At 44.3% G+C, this 16,961-nt stretch overlaps 1 protein-coding gene across 1 annotated transcript in view; it reads left to right on the plus strand.

Moving 5' to 3' along the window:
• Positions 1 to 1,555: 1,555 nt before the first annotated feature.
• Positions 1,556 to 16,961, plus strand: part of Stx18 (syntaxin 18) — an 85,779-nt gene continuing 70,373 nt past the window's right edge. The window contains exon 1 of the mRNA XM_013023965.1: positions 1,556 to 1,783. Coding sequence (XP_012879419.1) covers positions 1,616 to 1,783 — 168 coding nt within the window. The 5' untranslated portion in view covers positions 1,556 to 1,615. The remainder of the gene's footprint in view (positions 1,784 to 16,961) is intronic.

Raw genomic sequence — 16,961 nt, forward strand, 5'->3', positions numbered from 1 at the left:
CCAAACACATTCACACACCACACCACTCACTGATGGTTCAATGAAGCTCACCCTCCCTCTAAAGCAAAAACCTTTCCCAATTACTTGCTTTCTACTTCTGGGCCCCCTTCCTAGGTTCTGGCTGCTTCTTCATCCCCCTTTCATTCAATCCTCCCTCATTTTATTACACAGAAGATTTTAACTCTTCTTTGTCTACTCTGCCTCCAGGCTCACCTTAGCAGAGTCAAAGACTCATTAATGTCTCCATAAAACAAAGGGCCGTTTATAAAAGACAGAACCACGGGCACAGATTTCCTAATTTTTTTTCATTCTCTCATCCTCTAGCTGTATGGAAATGAGTTTTCCTCAGACAGGAAAGATGAAGTAGTTACAATCTGGATTTTAGATAATCTTTTCCTTCCTTCTTTCTGGTAAATATGCATTTTCTTGACAACTATTTCTTATAGGGTTATTTTTTTTCAAATTTTTGATCTCAGACTGCTTTTATACTATTTTCAGGGCCATAAATTTTAGTTTATATGGATATTATCTATGATATTTACCACATGAGAAATAGAATAAAAAAGCTCAGAGGCATTTATTAATTTTTTAAAACAAGTATAAGGCTATTAGGTATGACTATAAATTATATCTTTTTATGAAACACATTTTCCAAAACATCAGCAACAACAACAGAAATACTTGGGAAGAAGAAGGGCACTTACATTTTCCCAAATCTCTTTACAGTCTGGCTTAATAGAAGACAGCTGCTCTGTATTGAGTCTGTTTCAAGATCAGAGTCCCTGGAAAACTCAACTGTACAACTCATGAGAGAACGAGAATGAAACGCATTTTAGGATTATCTTGCTGACCATTAAAATCACATTCCACTTTTAATCCACATTTTAACCCACATTCCATTTAGGCCTCCTCTTTAAATGGGGGAGGGGGGGTGACGAGGGGGGAGAAGCGAATTCCAGGAACTCAGTGAAATATTAAGTTAAAACTAAACCATGGACCAAAACTTCAGAAAGCCCCCATTGGCAGACTTGTCATCTATGTCTATAGGTAAGAGAGTGTCTTTGAAAAGCGACATTCTGAGCAAGGGGCTCATCCGAGCTGCCCCGGCGTCCGTTTTCACCTTGGTGATGCTGACATCCCCTCAATCTGCGAGCCCCCCGTCTGGTCCCCACCGAGGGCAGCAGGCCTGGCGACGCCCATGTCCCAACACTTAAGGCCACTCACAAGCAGTCAAAAATCCGGACCCGCGTCTCCTGACAATGAATTCTCAGACAACTACTCAGCAAGATGCTGGCTTCTTTGCCCGAGTGGCCGAATGCTCGAGAAGCCTTCGGCCTGGCTGGGGGAATCCTCTGCTTTCTGGAGGTTTGCCTTGAGGGAAGCCGGGGGTCGGGCGCCCACGCGTCTCGCGCGGCGGGAATTCGGGTCCGGTCGCCCGGGGAGGCCGGAACCTTTCTCCGACAGCCGCTATGTCCGGGCGGAGACCGGAACCGTTCTCTGCGAGTCGTCGTTTCCGGACGGAAGCGTGCAGAGCCGGAACCGTCCTCCACCCGCGGCCCGACCTGCCGCTGGGGTCGCGGCTTGCTGACGTGTGGGCCCGCAGGTGCCGGCCGACATGGCGGTGGACATCACCCTGCTGTTCCGGGCTAGCGTCAAGACCGTGAAGACGCGGAATAAGGCTCTGGGCCTGGCGGTGGGCGGCGGGGCCGATGGCACCCGCGACGAGCTGTTCCGCCGGAGCCCCCGGCCCAAGGGCGACTTTTCCAGCCGGGCCCGTGAAGTGGTGAGCGGGTTGCCATGGAAACGGGGGGAGGGTGGCCAGAGGGGGACGCGAGACGGGGCGGCGGACCCGCGCCCGGGACCCGCCGGGGGCCCGTTCCCTGCGTTGGCCTCCGAGTCGGAGCTGTCCGTGTCGGGGGACCCGGCCAAGCCCGTGTCTCCCGAGGGGAGGGAGGGAGCTCGGCTGGCTGACCCCCGCGTCATGGGTTCCTTTGTGAGGCGTCACTGCGGACTTGCAGCACCGGGGAAACCTCCCCCAGCCCCTCGCCCTGGGACTCCGGTGAAAACCCATCCAGCCGGTGGCTCACACCTATAATCCTAGCTACGCTAGAGGCTGAGAACTGGCAATCGCGGTTCGAAGCCACCCAGAGCAGCAAAGTCCGTGAAACTCTTGTCTCCAGTTAACCACCAAAAAAGTGGAAGTATGGCGCTAGAGGTAGAACGCCCTCCTGGCGCAAGAAAGCTCGGGGACAGCCCTCAGGCCCCGAGTTCAAGCCCAGATCATCGCAAAACAACAGAACCCTCAGCGCTGAACTCTACCCTCCCCTTGCCTCCTGCCGTGGTTAGAACTCCGGTTTAGGATCATCTTCCACAGACACTCGGATATGATTATCTAAACTGAGTTCTGTACCCAGAACGCAGCGGGCTGTGAATAGTTTGTCCATCTGAGATCAGGGACCTTCTCCTCACTGGCAGGAACAGAGTTGGCTTCAGCTGGGAACGACTCCTAGCCTTGCTTTGTAAATACTTCTTGAATAACAGTTGTTGTTTTTTTTCCACTTAAGCAAGAAATGTTGGCCTTGTGCAGGTTTGTGTGTTTGGCAGTAAGAGTAGAGTAGATGTAGTTTTGTGGAGCCTCAAGCTTATACAGTTCCTTGTGCACTTCTTAAAAAATAAAAATATAAAATCACCAAAAGGAAACTTCAGATCATTGGAAGATGTAAATAAGAGGCCCCTGAAACTTAACATCATTGATTTCAACATAGCCCAATGCCCAACACTTGTTATTTTTGAATGAATATATAGGCATGAATTAGTGAATGGCTGTCATTAGAAGATGGTCAAGCATCTGAAAGGGGGTTAGATCAGGTTCAATGACTCATTGGCACATGCTGTAATCTCAGCTACTGGAGATGGAGAGAGGTTGCCCCCCCATCTCTCTCTCTCTCTCTCTCTCTCTCTCTCTCTCTCTCTCTCTCACACACACACACACACACACACACACATATTATTGCATACTCATAATAAATAAGATGGGTGTAGCAGTTCACACCTGTAATCCCAGTTATGGAAAGACCAAAGGATCTAAGTCCAAGGCTGGCCTGGGGGAAAAATGTGAGGCCCTAACTGAAAACTAACTAAAGCAAATAAGGGCTAGGAGCATGGATCAAGTGGTAGAGCATGTGCCTAGCAAGTGTGAGGCTCTGAGTTCATACCTCAGTACTGGAAGAAAAAAAAAAGGAAGACAATCAGATTAGAGTCAATAAAAGCAAACAGTACCTTCCTTCTGGCCAGTACTGTCTAAGAGTAACAGGATATAGGATTGGTGAAACAGATACCTACAAGTCTGGTAGGGCATTACTAGGCAACATGCAAAAATAACATTCTAGAAGAGGAGATGATTCGTCCAGTGCAGATTGGTAGGGAAGGGCATCTGAGGCCATGGAAGTAATATGTCCAAAGGCATGGAATGTACATCAGCCTGATCTAAGTTGGTTTGACATTTGAACAAGCATTTGAACATGGCTGGAATGTGGGATTCCCAGAAGAACGACTACAGTGGCAGACAGAAGTAGATCTTAAGGGCCTTGTAGATTTGAACTTTGCCTTATAGGGAGTCAGATGCTGTGTGACCCTTAGAAGCACTAAAGAAGGCCCAGAGCCTAGTCTGTTACCTTAGCCCTGCAACTATTAGCTATCTCACAAAATAAGTCTTTAAAAATGGTATTCATCCCATCTATTTTTTATTTTTTGCCAGTCCTGGGGCTTGAACTCAGGGTCTGGGCACTGTCCTTGAGCCTCTCTGTGTTCAAGTCTAGCACTTTACCACTTGAGCCACAGCACCACTTGTGGCCTTTTCTGTTTGTATGGTACAGAGGAATCGAACCCACGGCTTCATGCGTGCTAGGCAAGTACTCTACCTCTAAGCCGTGTTCCCAGCCTCCATTGATCCCATCTTGTATATATCAGTATGTCTGTAGAAGGGAGAGCTTCCCAGGTTGAGATGAGAGGAGGGGAAACTAGGATGTTCTTCTGTATTCTCAATCTGACCAACCTGTTCCTGCATTCTTATGGAATTGTACAGAGATTTCACTTTTGAGTTTTAGATGGCCCTTTCTGAAATCATTGGATTTTTGGCCCACACGGGTAAGGGCTTCAGGAATATGAGAGACAAGAAGCACAGTTCAGGTATCAAGCCCAGTGAGGGTTGGGAGTGGGGCTCTGTGTCTACTTAGGTCTGTCCCTGAGTGATGTACTTGAAGTTGTTTTGGCTTATTGGACTTTGGAAATGGAAACAGGACTGTGGGTGCTGAGTTCCTGGTTCTGGTGGTAATTCCACAGAGGAAGCTGCTTGTCAGAAGTGTTTTGAAAAGAACACTTGGACACCTCTTAGAGGGTGAGACTACATGTAGCTGGAAAATCCAGGGTTGCTGTTTAACGGTATAGAAAGATGTCAGGGCTTAGAGATTCTATTTAGTAGGGACATGATGTGTTTAGGGTTACTGCCCCTCTCCATGTGAAAAAGAAAAACGTATTTTAAGGAACCTACTGTTTGTTGCAATTGTTTTGTGTGTTTCCTTATACCTGTCCTCTGCTCTGTTTTTTCCTTGTGCAGAGGAAAGAGGGAAGACCGAGTGGTGAGCTTCCTGGCTTTTTGATGTCAGTTAAAAGCATGGTTGGCATTTTGATGGTCCTGGATTCCTTGTCCTTAACATTCTCATTACTCCTAGAAGCAGGTCTTCCAATTCAAGCTTATTCCTGGCTCTCAGATCTAAGGAAAAGAAGGAAGAGATGGATTTTTAGAAGCACATCTTCCAGTTTGGGCTTAGCCCTGGCTGTCTAATCTAAGGAAAGGTAGCCAGGGATGGTAGGGCCCTGTGTTAAATGCTTCCCTTGAAGCACAGATAGTGTTTCTAGGGTTTGTTTTTATCTAGCCCAATTCTACTTCTGCTCCTCATTGTGGATAGAACATGTTTGAGATGGGATTTCTATCTCACTGAATTGTTGTCAGTTATAGTAAGTTTAATAAGATTATGCTGAAAATAGATTCCCACCACCACCATGATGGGTCAGTTTCTTCTGCATCTTTCTTCTAAATAGTAGCTTTTTTTTTGTTTTTCAGAAACAGAGTCTCACACAGCCTTCTGAGTTCTGGGATTATAATATGTGCTACCACACCTAGCTAAATATGTTCAACTTTGCTATCTTGATAGCCAAGCAAGCATTTGCTAATCATTTATGTTTTGCATAATTTATATTAGCAAATGGCTCTGGAATGCATGCCAACCCATTAAATTAAAAATGAACAATAATGACATTTTGGATTTTTTTTGAAGGACTTACACTTTTTGAACAGTTCCAAAGAATAATGAACACACCATTTTGCAATGGGAGGTTGTTTGGTTAATTAGCTCGGAGTGGGCAAAATAAAGAGCCATGAGATTAGTAAATGATCTGGAGCTTGGGTTCCAAGCTGGATCCTGCCACTTAGGGGTGGGCACGCGTGGCATACCCTCTTATCTGCATCTCATTATCATATCAAATGGGCCTGAGGATGCCCTGCCAGGCTATGTATCTGTTCAAAGAAACCAGACCGTCCATGGAGGCTGTTCTCCAGGCTTAGTCTGCAGACCACTTAGCTGACTTGTGCTTGGATCTCTCACTTACAAGTGCACAGGAAGGAGTGGAGCCCTGTGTGGGGCTGGTGGCAGCAGCTGTGTGTTAGGATTAAGGGTGTGCACTACCCATGTTGTGATCCTTTTCCTCCCCATGACCCTTTACAGCTCTATATCCTGGGAGCATTTCCTAGGGCTTAATGTTAAGTTCAAATCTATCATCCTACTGGACAGCTAGTTAAAATGAAATTGTATGCTTAAAGCAGAACCATAGCCCTTTAAAAACACCACCAACAACAAAAAATGAACGTTAAAAGACCTTGAGTTCATCCTGTTGGGGCTTAGCATTTTCTAGGTGGAAGGACTTAACAGCCTGTGTAGCAGAAGATTTTTTTTGGAGGTTCTCAGTCTCCTTTGATCTGGGCAGGCCAAAGAAGGCAAGGTGGGGATGGCCATGCTTTATTCACAGCCTCTGTCTTCACATTCAGCAGCAGTGACCACACATTGCATGATGCTCTGTTCATCAGCCATCCCAGCAAAGACTCACAGACTTTCCACAGCAATACCAGCTTTATTCTGTTCACACGTTCATATTCTGCCCCCAGCAGTAGTACCTCCTCATACCTTGCTCTCTAGTGGGGCCTGTTTATACTTTCTAGACAAAAGTGGAATTAGGCCAGAGATGACCACACAAAGATATGAATATGCACTGGTGTCAAGGCTACGTGCAAGTTATCTAAGAAACTGCATGCCTGCATAGCTCAAGGTTACATCAATATGTTGAGCTAGCTGAATCCCAGTCCTTGGAAGTGCAGGCCCAAAGCCTCCCAGAAGCTATAGTGAGAAAGCCTGACCTTACTCTGCTTACTCTACACAGCTAGACAAGGGAAATGATTGACCCAAAGTCATAACAGGTAGAAAGCAGGTCCTTAGAGCCACTTTAATGCTAACTTCACTCCACAGCTCCTATTTCAGTACCCACTAATTTTTTTAAATTTTTTAATGTTTTGGGGGTTTTTTGTGTGTGTGCCTGATACTAGGGCTTCAACTGATGGCCTAGATGCTGCTCTTACCTTTTTCATTCAAGACTGATGCTTTACCATTTGAGCCATACCTCCACTTCTTGCTTTCTTGCTAATTAATTAGAGTTAAGAATTTCACAAACTTTCCTGCCCAGGCTGGCTTCAAATTGCCATCCTCAAATCTCAGCCTCCTGAGTAACTAGGATTACAGGTGTGAGCCACCAGCACCTGGCCTCCACTATACAACACAAAATCTTTAGTCTTTAGATGGAAAACAGTGTGTTTGTTCTTGAGCTAGTACTGAATAGAACCTGGAACAGAAAGACTTGGATTTGGCTATATGAATGTGGGCAAGTTGTTTGATCTTGGTTTCTTCTTTTCTAAAATAGAGTGATAGCAACTTTGAAGGCCTTAGGCACATGGAATAAGAAAGTCTCAAGAATAAGGAGTCTCAATTCTTTTGCAATTAATAGTAACATAATATAAACTACTAACCTGAGCACCTGGGACTGTTTTGCTAACTTGGTGCATCTTAGGAATGGACTCTGATTCTGCTTGGGTCCCAAACCTCTCCCCCCCCAACTCTGCTCTTTTTTTTTTCCTAGTCATGGGGCTGAGTGCTGTCCCTCAGCTCTTCAGCTCAAGGCTAGCATTCCACCACTTGAACCACAGTGCCACTTCTGGTTTTCTGGGTGGTTTATTGGAGATAAGAGTCTCACGGACTTTTGTGCCTGTGCTGGCTTTGAACTGCAATCCTCAGATCTCAGCCTCCTGAGTAGCTAGGATTACAGGCATGAGCCAATGGCACCTTGTCCAAACCCTCTATTATAGTCATCATCAGGGGCAACGGAGTAAGGTTCTTTAGTTGTCAGGCTCTATGTCCACTCCAGTTTGTGGTAACAGGTGGCTTATGTATTAAAATAGCAGCCCAGCAGAAGCACAGAAAGGGGAGTGCCTTGTCTGGGAGTAAGGAGTAAAAGGTAATGGCTGGCAGAACTGACATCACCCACCATGGTGCCTGCCACAGTGCCTGGCCTGCCCTCACCTGTCCTGGCCCTTGGTTTCAACTCTGTGGGGATTCAAAACCTGGAATTGTGGGAATTTGTAATGGTGGGCATTTGGAGTCAGGATGGACTCAGAGATGTTACATAGTGGACTAACAGTTTGGGTTGAACGATCACAGGCTGTATCCTGCATGCCAAATCTAGACTTCTCCCTGTTTTGTTCTGTTTTTATTAATAAGATTGTATTGGAATGTGGCCATGTTCTGTTATTTATGTACATGCTCAGGGTGTTTTCATGCTATGGCAACAGTGCTGAACCTGCACAGCCTAAAGAATTTAGCGCCATGCCCTTCAGAGAGAGTTTGCCAGCTCTTGGGTTAGTGTAGTCAGCAGTGTAAGAAGTTTGGATGTTAGGCTCTGTACTACATAAGCAGAGGCATGATGCATTTGTATTTTAAAACCAGCAATTGCAATATCAGTGATGTTTTGGAGTGTGACAATGAGAGCTAATTATGAGGCTGTTTTAACAATTCATATGAAAGCTAAGAAGCTGGTGATTAATCCATCACTCTTTGAGTCTTCCTTTTCTAACATGCTTGGGGCCAGAAGTTTTTGAGGATTTGGAATTTTTGGATTTTTGAATATTTGCATGCACATGATGAGCTATCTTGTAGATAGGACACATGTCTAAAAATAAACTGCACTTCTTACACATAGTCTGAATGTAATTTTATAGAATATTGTTAGTACACTTGCATTTTGTCTACAACCTGTCATGAAGTCAGGTGTAGAATTTTCCATTCTGGGATATTATATCTGTGCTCAGAAAGTTTTATATTTTTGAAGGTTCTACTTTTGTATGTGTACTACTGCAGTGTGATCTCAGGGTCTTGTGCTAGTTAAGCAAGCACTCTATCACTTGAGCTGGGCCTCTAATCCTTTTTGCCTTTAGGTTATTTTTCAGATAGCATCTTGCTTTTATTCCCCAGGCCAGTCTGGGGACAGATCCTTCCACTTAAGCCTCCCAAGTAGCTAGGATTATAGCTGTGTGCCACAGTGCCCAGCTCAGATTTTAGATTCTGGGGTTAGCAGTGCTCAAATGTATTTAGTATTTAGGAAGTAGACTCAACAAAATAATGAATTAGTGGAATTGGAAAGAGGTAGAGGTAGAAAGATGCCTAGCTTTCTAGTTGGAAGATTAAATGCTATGAAGTCACAATATTTGTTTTCAAAGTTAAGAATAGGGCATCAGTTTCTCATGCTTTCTTCTTGGTTCTCAACAGAAAAGAATAAACCTAAGGAGCCCAATGGCTCTTCTTAAAACAAGAGGTAGATGACTTCCCAGTGGCAGTGCTTCCTGGGTAACATGATTAGAGGGCATTGCTGAGATCAGGAGTATCCTCCAACTGTGCTATACTTAGGTCATCGAGACAGTTAAGTACCAAATGGATGCCTAGTACATAGACTCATATAACTGCATGGTGACCTGCCTCACAAAGCCTGCACACTGGGCTGGGTCTTGTGGTAGGTAGGCAGATCAGCATTGAGTGAGTGCATGTAAGGATTGAGACTTGGAAAGGCTGTGCAAATGCTGCATGCTCTTCTGATCTCAGGGCTTTGTTCTAGAAAGAAGCTTCCTTGAGGTGGTGATTCTGTCACATGTTCTAGAAGCATGGTTCTCATGGATAGTCACTTGGTTTTCTTTTTTCATTCCAAGAAGATTCTGAAGTGGATTTAAGAGTTCTGTCTTTCCTCAGTTTCTAGTTGGCATGTTACCAATAGTTCAGTGTATCACCTATTAGGGAAGGCTGCTGAAATAGCTCCCCCCAGTGTGACATTTTTGGTGAAATTCTTCCTGCTCAGGGTCTGATTTCATCTGGGAGACTTGAACAAGATTAGTCTACGTATGGAGATTAGGACTATTTATCAGTTCTTATATAGCCAAGTATCGTCAGCAAGGCAGTCCTCCATACCCAGGCTGCATAGCTTTGGCTTCTACTGCTGGGTATTGAAAAGATTAAAAAAATACCACACATGGATGGGAGGCATCCTCAAGTGGTAGAGTGATTGCCTGGCAAGCTCAACACCCCAAGTTCAAATGCCAGTGCCACCAAGTGTATGTTGCAGGCGTACTGAACACGTACATGTGTTTTTCCTTCTCTAAATAACACAGTGGTTCTATACATCTCATGTCCACTGTATTGTGAGTAAAGTACGTGTGTTCAACATATACACAGTGATGTTCACAGATTATGTGCTAATGTGTGCCTTTTTCTAGTGGGGGTTTGAGTGCTGCTAGGTTTTGGTCTCCACAGCAGATCTGAGGGGTGATTGAACTAGTATGTTCATTTATTTTGAGTTCTATTAGTAATACTAAAGAGGATATAAACTTTGGAAAATCAGTAATTTTTAAACTTTTGCTAAACAGAACCTCTGTTAAGCTCTTTATATAATCTCATTTAATTTTTCTCATTTTAAGGAAGAGATTATTACCAAATGAATGTGTAATATTTTCTGAATACAGTCATGAAGACCATGTGACCTAGTCTTGGAGGTGTGGCATATGAAAATCCATATGCACCCCTCTGGCAGGTGAAGGATTGGCAAGGTTTACCATGTTAATTCTGGCTTATAACATGAGGCCTTTTAATGTTTCTACACATTTTGTTTAAAATGGGCTTTGAATAAGGCAGAGGAATGAAAGATTGATTTGTTGAATAAACCAGTAACATCTACACATAACTAATATAGCACAGCTGAAAGTTTGCATGCCAAAGTCCTCTTTGCTTCCTGGCTTTTCAGTTCTCAAAGTATAGAAATACTAGAGCTTGCCACTTCCCACTAATGTGTGACATATGTATGCTTGCCAAAAAGTTCTTATCACAGAACTCATTAGTGGTGTCAAACCAAGTCTTTCCTTCCCAATATTGGGCACATTTCCACTCCATCTACTGATGGGACAGCTGGTGAAATGAGCATTTGCCTTTTCTTGGGCATCATCCAGCAATCAGTTCTCTAGTGAGAGAAAAGATAGGTGACAGCATATTATAACTCAAAGGAATTGAGGAAGGAATTCCAAAATCCCAAGTTGTGGATTTTGCCAGTAATTAACTGTGTGGTTTTGAACAACCTCCTAACCCCTCTGGTCTCATAGTTTTTGCTCAGTGCCAGGCATTGTAGATGATCCTTACGGACCTGTTCAGGGGATGGTTACAGGGTTCAGCACGCAGCCTTCTCAGGACCCTAGGGTATGTTCTTAAACACTTTTGATAAGGATTGCCTCTTTCCTTGGGTTTCTCCAGACTTCCCCATACACTTAGAAATTTTTATCCAGTGGAAAGATATGATTTGTTTTTCAAATTTGACATTTGGTATGTTTTTCCAAATGTGTTTAATAGTGACTGTGTGCTCTTAATAATGGACTGTTGTCAGTAGGATATGTTTGAAAGCTGACTAGTTTAAAATCTCATTATAAAAGTAGTAAGTACTCCCTGAACAGAATAAAGCAGCTGGCCACAAGGCTTACCATGTAATCCCAGCTACTTGGGGGGAGGAAAGTGCGAGGATACAGCTCAAAGCCAATCTGGGCAATAAATTAGTGAGACCTTATCTTAGCCAATAAGCTTGGCATGGTGGTTTACATCTGTAATCCCTCTATGTGGGAGGTTTAGGTAGGAGGATTTGCATTGTGTTCTGAGGCAGCCTTTGGCAACAGCTCAAAAATTGAAAACAAAAAGACTGGTGTGGCTCAGATGGTAGACTCCCTGCCTAGCATGCTCACAGCACTAAGTTCAGACTCCAGCACTACCTGGAATAAAACATTTTTAAAGATGGAGTTCACATTTAACAGGCCAGGAATGACCATTGCTGGAACTTCCAATACTTCTTTAAAACCAAGATCTTTCTACAGTACTTTTATGTACTCCTGTGTCATTTCTTTGAATTGTTCATTTAACACTGTATTGTGGGAATCTTTCTGCATCTTTACCTTGTGCTCTGGACAACCGATTCGTTTGACTGCATGGTCACTAAAAACAGTCCAGTGGCTGGGGTGAGGGTATGGGCTAGCTCTGAACCCCGTCCCCCCCCACACACAGCAGCCCCGGGGTCTGTCCTCAGCACCTCAGCAAAGATGACTAATGAAATGAATGAGATTCTAATATGCCACACCCTTGATTTACCTGGATACCTATTCAGAGGTATTTAGGTTGCTTCCAGTTTGTGGCTATTTTAAATAAATAGTACATTTTAACCAAATTTGTTTCAAATTTGCCTCTTAAATAAAAAGGCAAAAATACCAATTCAGTGTGCATTCTGCTTCATCTTTTCTCAAATTGAGAAACTGGAGTTCCTAATGGTAGGAGGAGAATTGTCACTAGGTTATCTGGAAGCATTAAATGCATTCAGATGTATTCATTGTGCTGGAAGACTAGATGCTTTCAGTGGGAGCAGAGCCCTGTAGACCCTGTATAGCCCACGTGGATGACCCATGCAAGCCACGGGAAAGACCCCAGCCTCATGGGACCAGTGGGTGCCAGAGGTGAGTGAGAATGGGCTCCAGCACGCTGTATGAAACGAGTATTGGCACATCAAAGGTAAGCCTCACAGAACTTAATGAGCTGGTGCTCTACCAATTCAGCCACACCTCTATTTTTTTTGCCAGTCTTGGGACTTGAACTTAGGACCTGGGCACTGTCCCTGAGCTTCTTTTGCTCAAGGCTAGCATACTACCACTTGAGCCACAGTGCCCCTTCCAGCTTTTTCTGTGGATGCGGTACTGAGGAATTGAACCCAGGGTTTCATGCATGCTAGGCTCACTCTACCACTGAGCCACCTTCCCAGCCCCTACTTCTGACTTGTCTGACTTTTTTGGTTAATTGGAAATAAAGTCTCCATACTTTCCCACCTGGTCTGGCTTTTAGTGGTGATCCTCAGATTCTAGCCCCCTGGTTAGCTAGAATTATAGGCATGTCTACTGATGCCCCTGCAGTAGTAGGGATTCTTAATTTAATCTTTAAATTTGATGCTGTTGTAGAAAAATGTCTACCTAACTTGTTTATGAGATACCTGAAAGTAGTTCTGAAATTCATCTAGGAAAATAAGGATGTTTAAAGCAGGGGAGGTGTGACTCAAGTAGCAGAGTACCAGCCTTGAGTGACAAAGCCAAGCAAGAGCACAGAGCCTTGAGTTCAAGCCTCAAAATAAATAAATAAATAACACAAAAAAGAGGTGTGATAATAGCTAATGGATTTTTGAAAAAAAATATGGACTAGTGTGCACTGGGGCAGTGGTACACTGTCCCTATCAGATACTAAAACCTTTCCAAGCCAAGTATGTATAATATATGCATATGCATATATTGTTCATTGATGCCTACTTCACTAGGGTGAGCATGCACATGTGCATGTGTGTGTGTTTGTGTGTGTGTGTGCACGCATATGTAAGTGATATCCCTGCTAAATGATGTAAATCAGGAGGGAAAGGTTTATTCAGTGACGGTTATAAGAGAATTGCTTGGTACTTTGGGGGGAAAAAGAATTTTTATATTGTTATTGCTTACTTATGTGCACTAAGATACATTTCTAAGTGGACTAATGATTTAATGAAACGAAACATGGATGTTGCCATTCCTTCTAGAAGTTGGGGGTGTTGTGAGTGTTAGGCCGCAGTGTTACCAACAGTGATCAAGGTGGTGACAGCTGTCACTACAGAGATGCTCCAGCATATTTGTGCAAGAGGACCACAGAGTGTGTCCTAGCATGGAGAGTATATCATACCACGCTAGAGTACCAACCAAACAGAGGGGGCGCAGCAGTATCAGGCCTGACTGCTCCTGGGTATTGGTCTCTCCCTCTTCTAGAGTTTCTTCCATGAACACACTCTGCTTTGGAGAAGCAACACAGAACAAAACTCCTAGCAGATGATGTTTTTCACGTGTGGAGGAATTGGAGAATTAATTCATCTGATAGATCACTGTCATAGAAAGCAGCATTGAATTATAAGCGCGATGTGTAGCTCAGTGCCTCTGTGGAAGGGAGGCTTGTGGTGAAACCTTTCGTAAAGGGGGTAATTTTCCTGAAACTCAGCTGGATTTGCAGTTCAGACTTTCTGAACCTATACAAGAAAATCATCCACAAATGTTGCATTGAAGCTTCAGTATTCTGGCTGTCATCTGAAAAGTAACAACTGGTAATAACTATCACTGGTTCAGCACCTACCAGACCCTGCTTCCAGCTTTACTTGCTCAGAAGGCTTCGCCACCCCCAGAGTCCCCACGCTCTTGGCGTTGCAGTGCAGGTTCTTGGGGAAGCACGGGTTTGCCTAGGGCCACGCGGCTGTGCTCAGCGTGGTGTCGCACAGCCAGTCTCTCGCGATTTACTCTTGCTGTGGTCTCTGCAGTCTTTAGGGGGTCGTTTGTAAATTGTATATATCGGAAAGTGCTTGACTAGATTTGGTGAAATACTTTTTTTTTTTTGGTAGCCAAACTTTCACTTTCTATCCCTTCTTCCCTTTTTCTGCCCCTTTCCTTCCCCTCTTCCTGCCTCTCTCTCACTCTCTCATTTTCCCTCTCTAAATAAAATAAGTAATTACCTGGTATATTTCTTTTCATTTTTCTTTGGGGACAGGGTTCTCTCTTTGTAGGTAGGCTGGCCTTAACTTCACGATTCTCCTGCCTCAGCCTTCAAATGCTGGGATGACAGGCATGTGCCGCCACACCTTGCTCAGCCTAGTGTAAATACATTTCTGATAGTATGTACAGCTGCTTTTAAGGAAAAGGGAAAAAGGTTTGTGGTCTTAGTTAATGAAGTCACTGGTAAGGAAAGGAATCCCAGGTACAGATTATAGATGTTTGTAAAAGTTCAGTTACTGTTTCTGGTCTGGGGACAGTCAGTTGTGTAGAAAGCTCAGGGGCTGATCTGGCAGTTTAGAATTGTCTACTGGAGAGCCGGGCACTGGTGGCTCACACCTGTCATCCTAGCTATTCAGGAGGCTGAGATCTGAGGATTGTGGTTCAAAGCCAGCCCGGACAGGCAAGTCCGTGAGAGTCTTATCTCCAATAAACTGTAAGTGGCGCTGTGTCTCAAGTGGTAGAGTGCTTGCCTTGAGTGGAAGAGCTGAGGGACAGCGCCCAAGCCTAGAGTTCAAGCCCCCAACCGACAAAAAAAAAAAAGAAGAAAAAGAAAAAGAATTGGCTACTGGAGCAAAAGGCAGGCCCTTCTAAGCACGGCATGACCAGCTTTGATTGTGGACTTCCTCCAGGGAAGGACACTGGTGTGGCTGAGGCAGCTTCCTTCCACTCAGCCAGGAGCCTGCACGGTCAGCTCTCACGGCTGGGGCAAGCTGGACTCAGCCCTGAGGGTGCAGTTCCCTGGTGTGAGGATTGAGTGGAGCTCAGGATGTGAAGTGTGCTTTGTGTGCACTGAGCATCCACCTATGAGGGAGGAAGGCACACGGACTGCCCTGTGGATGAGCGGGGTTTCATCTGCGTCAGTCTGCCTGGATTCTGCAAGGGGGCACTCAACAATGTTGATTGGGTGCCTGCTACTGGCCAGGTGCGGCCTTTAATCCTGAGAACTGAGGAAAAATAAGAGAGACAAACTCTACTTTTATGTATTTGCAGTCTGAGAAGATAGAGTAAACAGAATACGTAACACTATTTGTGTTAGAGAGCAGTAAGTTACTTCATAAACAAGTTTGTGAATATAAGGCCTACTCATCAGTAAGGAGAATCTTCAATAGAAAAGCAATGAGGATTTGAAAGATGGACAGCTTACTTCTAGGTGAGGTTGAAAGAGACTTGGGACAGAGGTGATTGTACACATGTCCCAGATGACCATGCGTTTTCCACACGTGGGAATGGAGAGGAGAGGCAGGCCAGTACCCCTGACTGAGAGTGTGGCAGGGGACACACAGGCAGGAAAGAATGTGAGAGGCATATGGTAGGCTGTGCTGTCCCGACCCCGCCCCCCTCTGTGACCTCTACCCTGTCCTCTCTGCACTTGTCGCAGGAAGCTGGTCCATATAGATTGTGTTCTGGGGTACCCTTAGGCTCTAGCTTCTGAAGGGATTCTGCAGGGGGAGGGTCCCACTCTAGTAGGAGGCCGGAGGGTGGAAGAAACAGGTTGGCTTGATGACTGGGTAAAAGCTTTGCATCCACAATCCATGATTTAATTGTCTGCTTACTGACACAGGTGAGGTTCATGTTCTTCATCCTATGACTTGATTGAGTTATGCAATAAGCTAGACCCGGCCAGAGATTGGCAGGCCTATACTGCAGCCCTACTCAGGTGACCCTGCAAGACAGGGACCAAGGGAGATCCTCCCTGCGGCCAGAACTTCGGACAGTTCTTCTCTGCCTTTCTGTTTAAGGTAGCTTTTGTATGACATGTGTTTTTCACCCTCATTTTCTAGCTCAGCACTACAGTGGGAAAAGTCATATTTCAGGCTCAGTGGTGTAGCAGTTCCTACTTCTCTTCCAAATACGACCTGAAGGTAGTAAATGGTTCTACAGCACATGGACTATAAATCTGAACTGAAACGGAATCTGTAACCCATTATCAGGTTCTGAATCAACTGCAGTGTCCTCCTCTAGTTTTTGTTCCAGTGGAAATGTGTTTTTATTCTGTCAGCGAACAGTTTACATACCCAATATTGAGAGAATTATATAATGAATCCTTGATGTGAAAGAGACTAGTTAAATACTTCAAGTCTAAGGGATCCCATTAAAGTAATAAGGAGATTGCATTTAATTTTGAATGCTAGACCGATTGTTAATGTTAATGCTGTTATGTATTTTTTATCCTCACTTGATCCTTTTTTTTTTTCTTTTGCAAGTGAGTTCCCAAGGCACGTTCATCTCTATGCAGGTAGGAAGGAAAAGACCTTGCCAAGTGCAGAGCTTGATGTACCCTTGACTGTGCAGGGAGGCAAACCTCCCCAAAGAGCAGAATGTGATGGTTGATTGGAAACCCAGAGTTCCTCTCTACCTCTTGAAATAAGAAAAAATATATAAATGGGTCCCCAGATGAAGGCGTAGTGGGGTCCTTTATAACTCTGATTGACTCCAGACACAAGCTGTGATTTGTAAGCCAGCAGTGACAAGAGGAAGTTGAATCAAAATTAAATTAAGGAACGGAAGGGGGGAAAGATATCAAGGAGAGGTGATGAATTTTTTTAAGTTTCTAAGTATCTGCCTGTGGGAGTGATTGGGAATCTGTGACTGTATCTCAGTTATGTTAAAAGATGAAACCTGGAAATATTTCAGTCCAAAAAAATAATAAAAGACCTTTTCTCTCTCTGTAGAAGTCTCTCTTAATATT

Source organism: Dipodomys ordii, unplaced genomic scaffold, assembly GCF_000151885.1.
Source record: "Dipodomys ordii isolate 6190 unplaced genomic scaffold, Dord_2.0 Scaffold71, whole genome shotgun sequence".
Lineage (NCBI taxonomy): Eukaryota > Metazoa > Chordata > Mammalia > Rodentia > Heteromyidae > Dipodomys > Dipodomys ordii.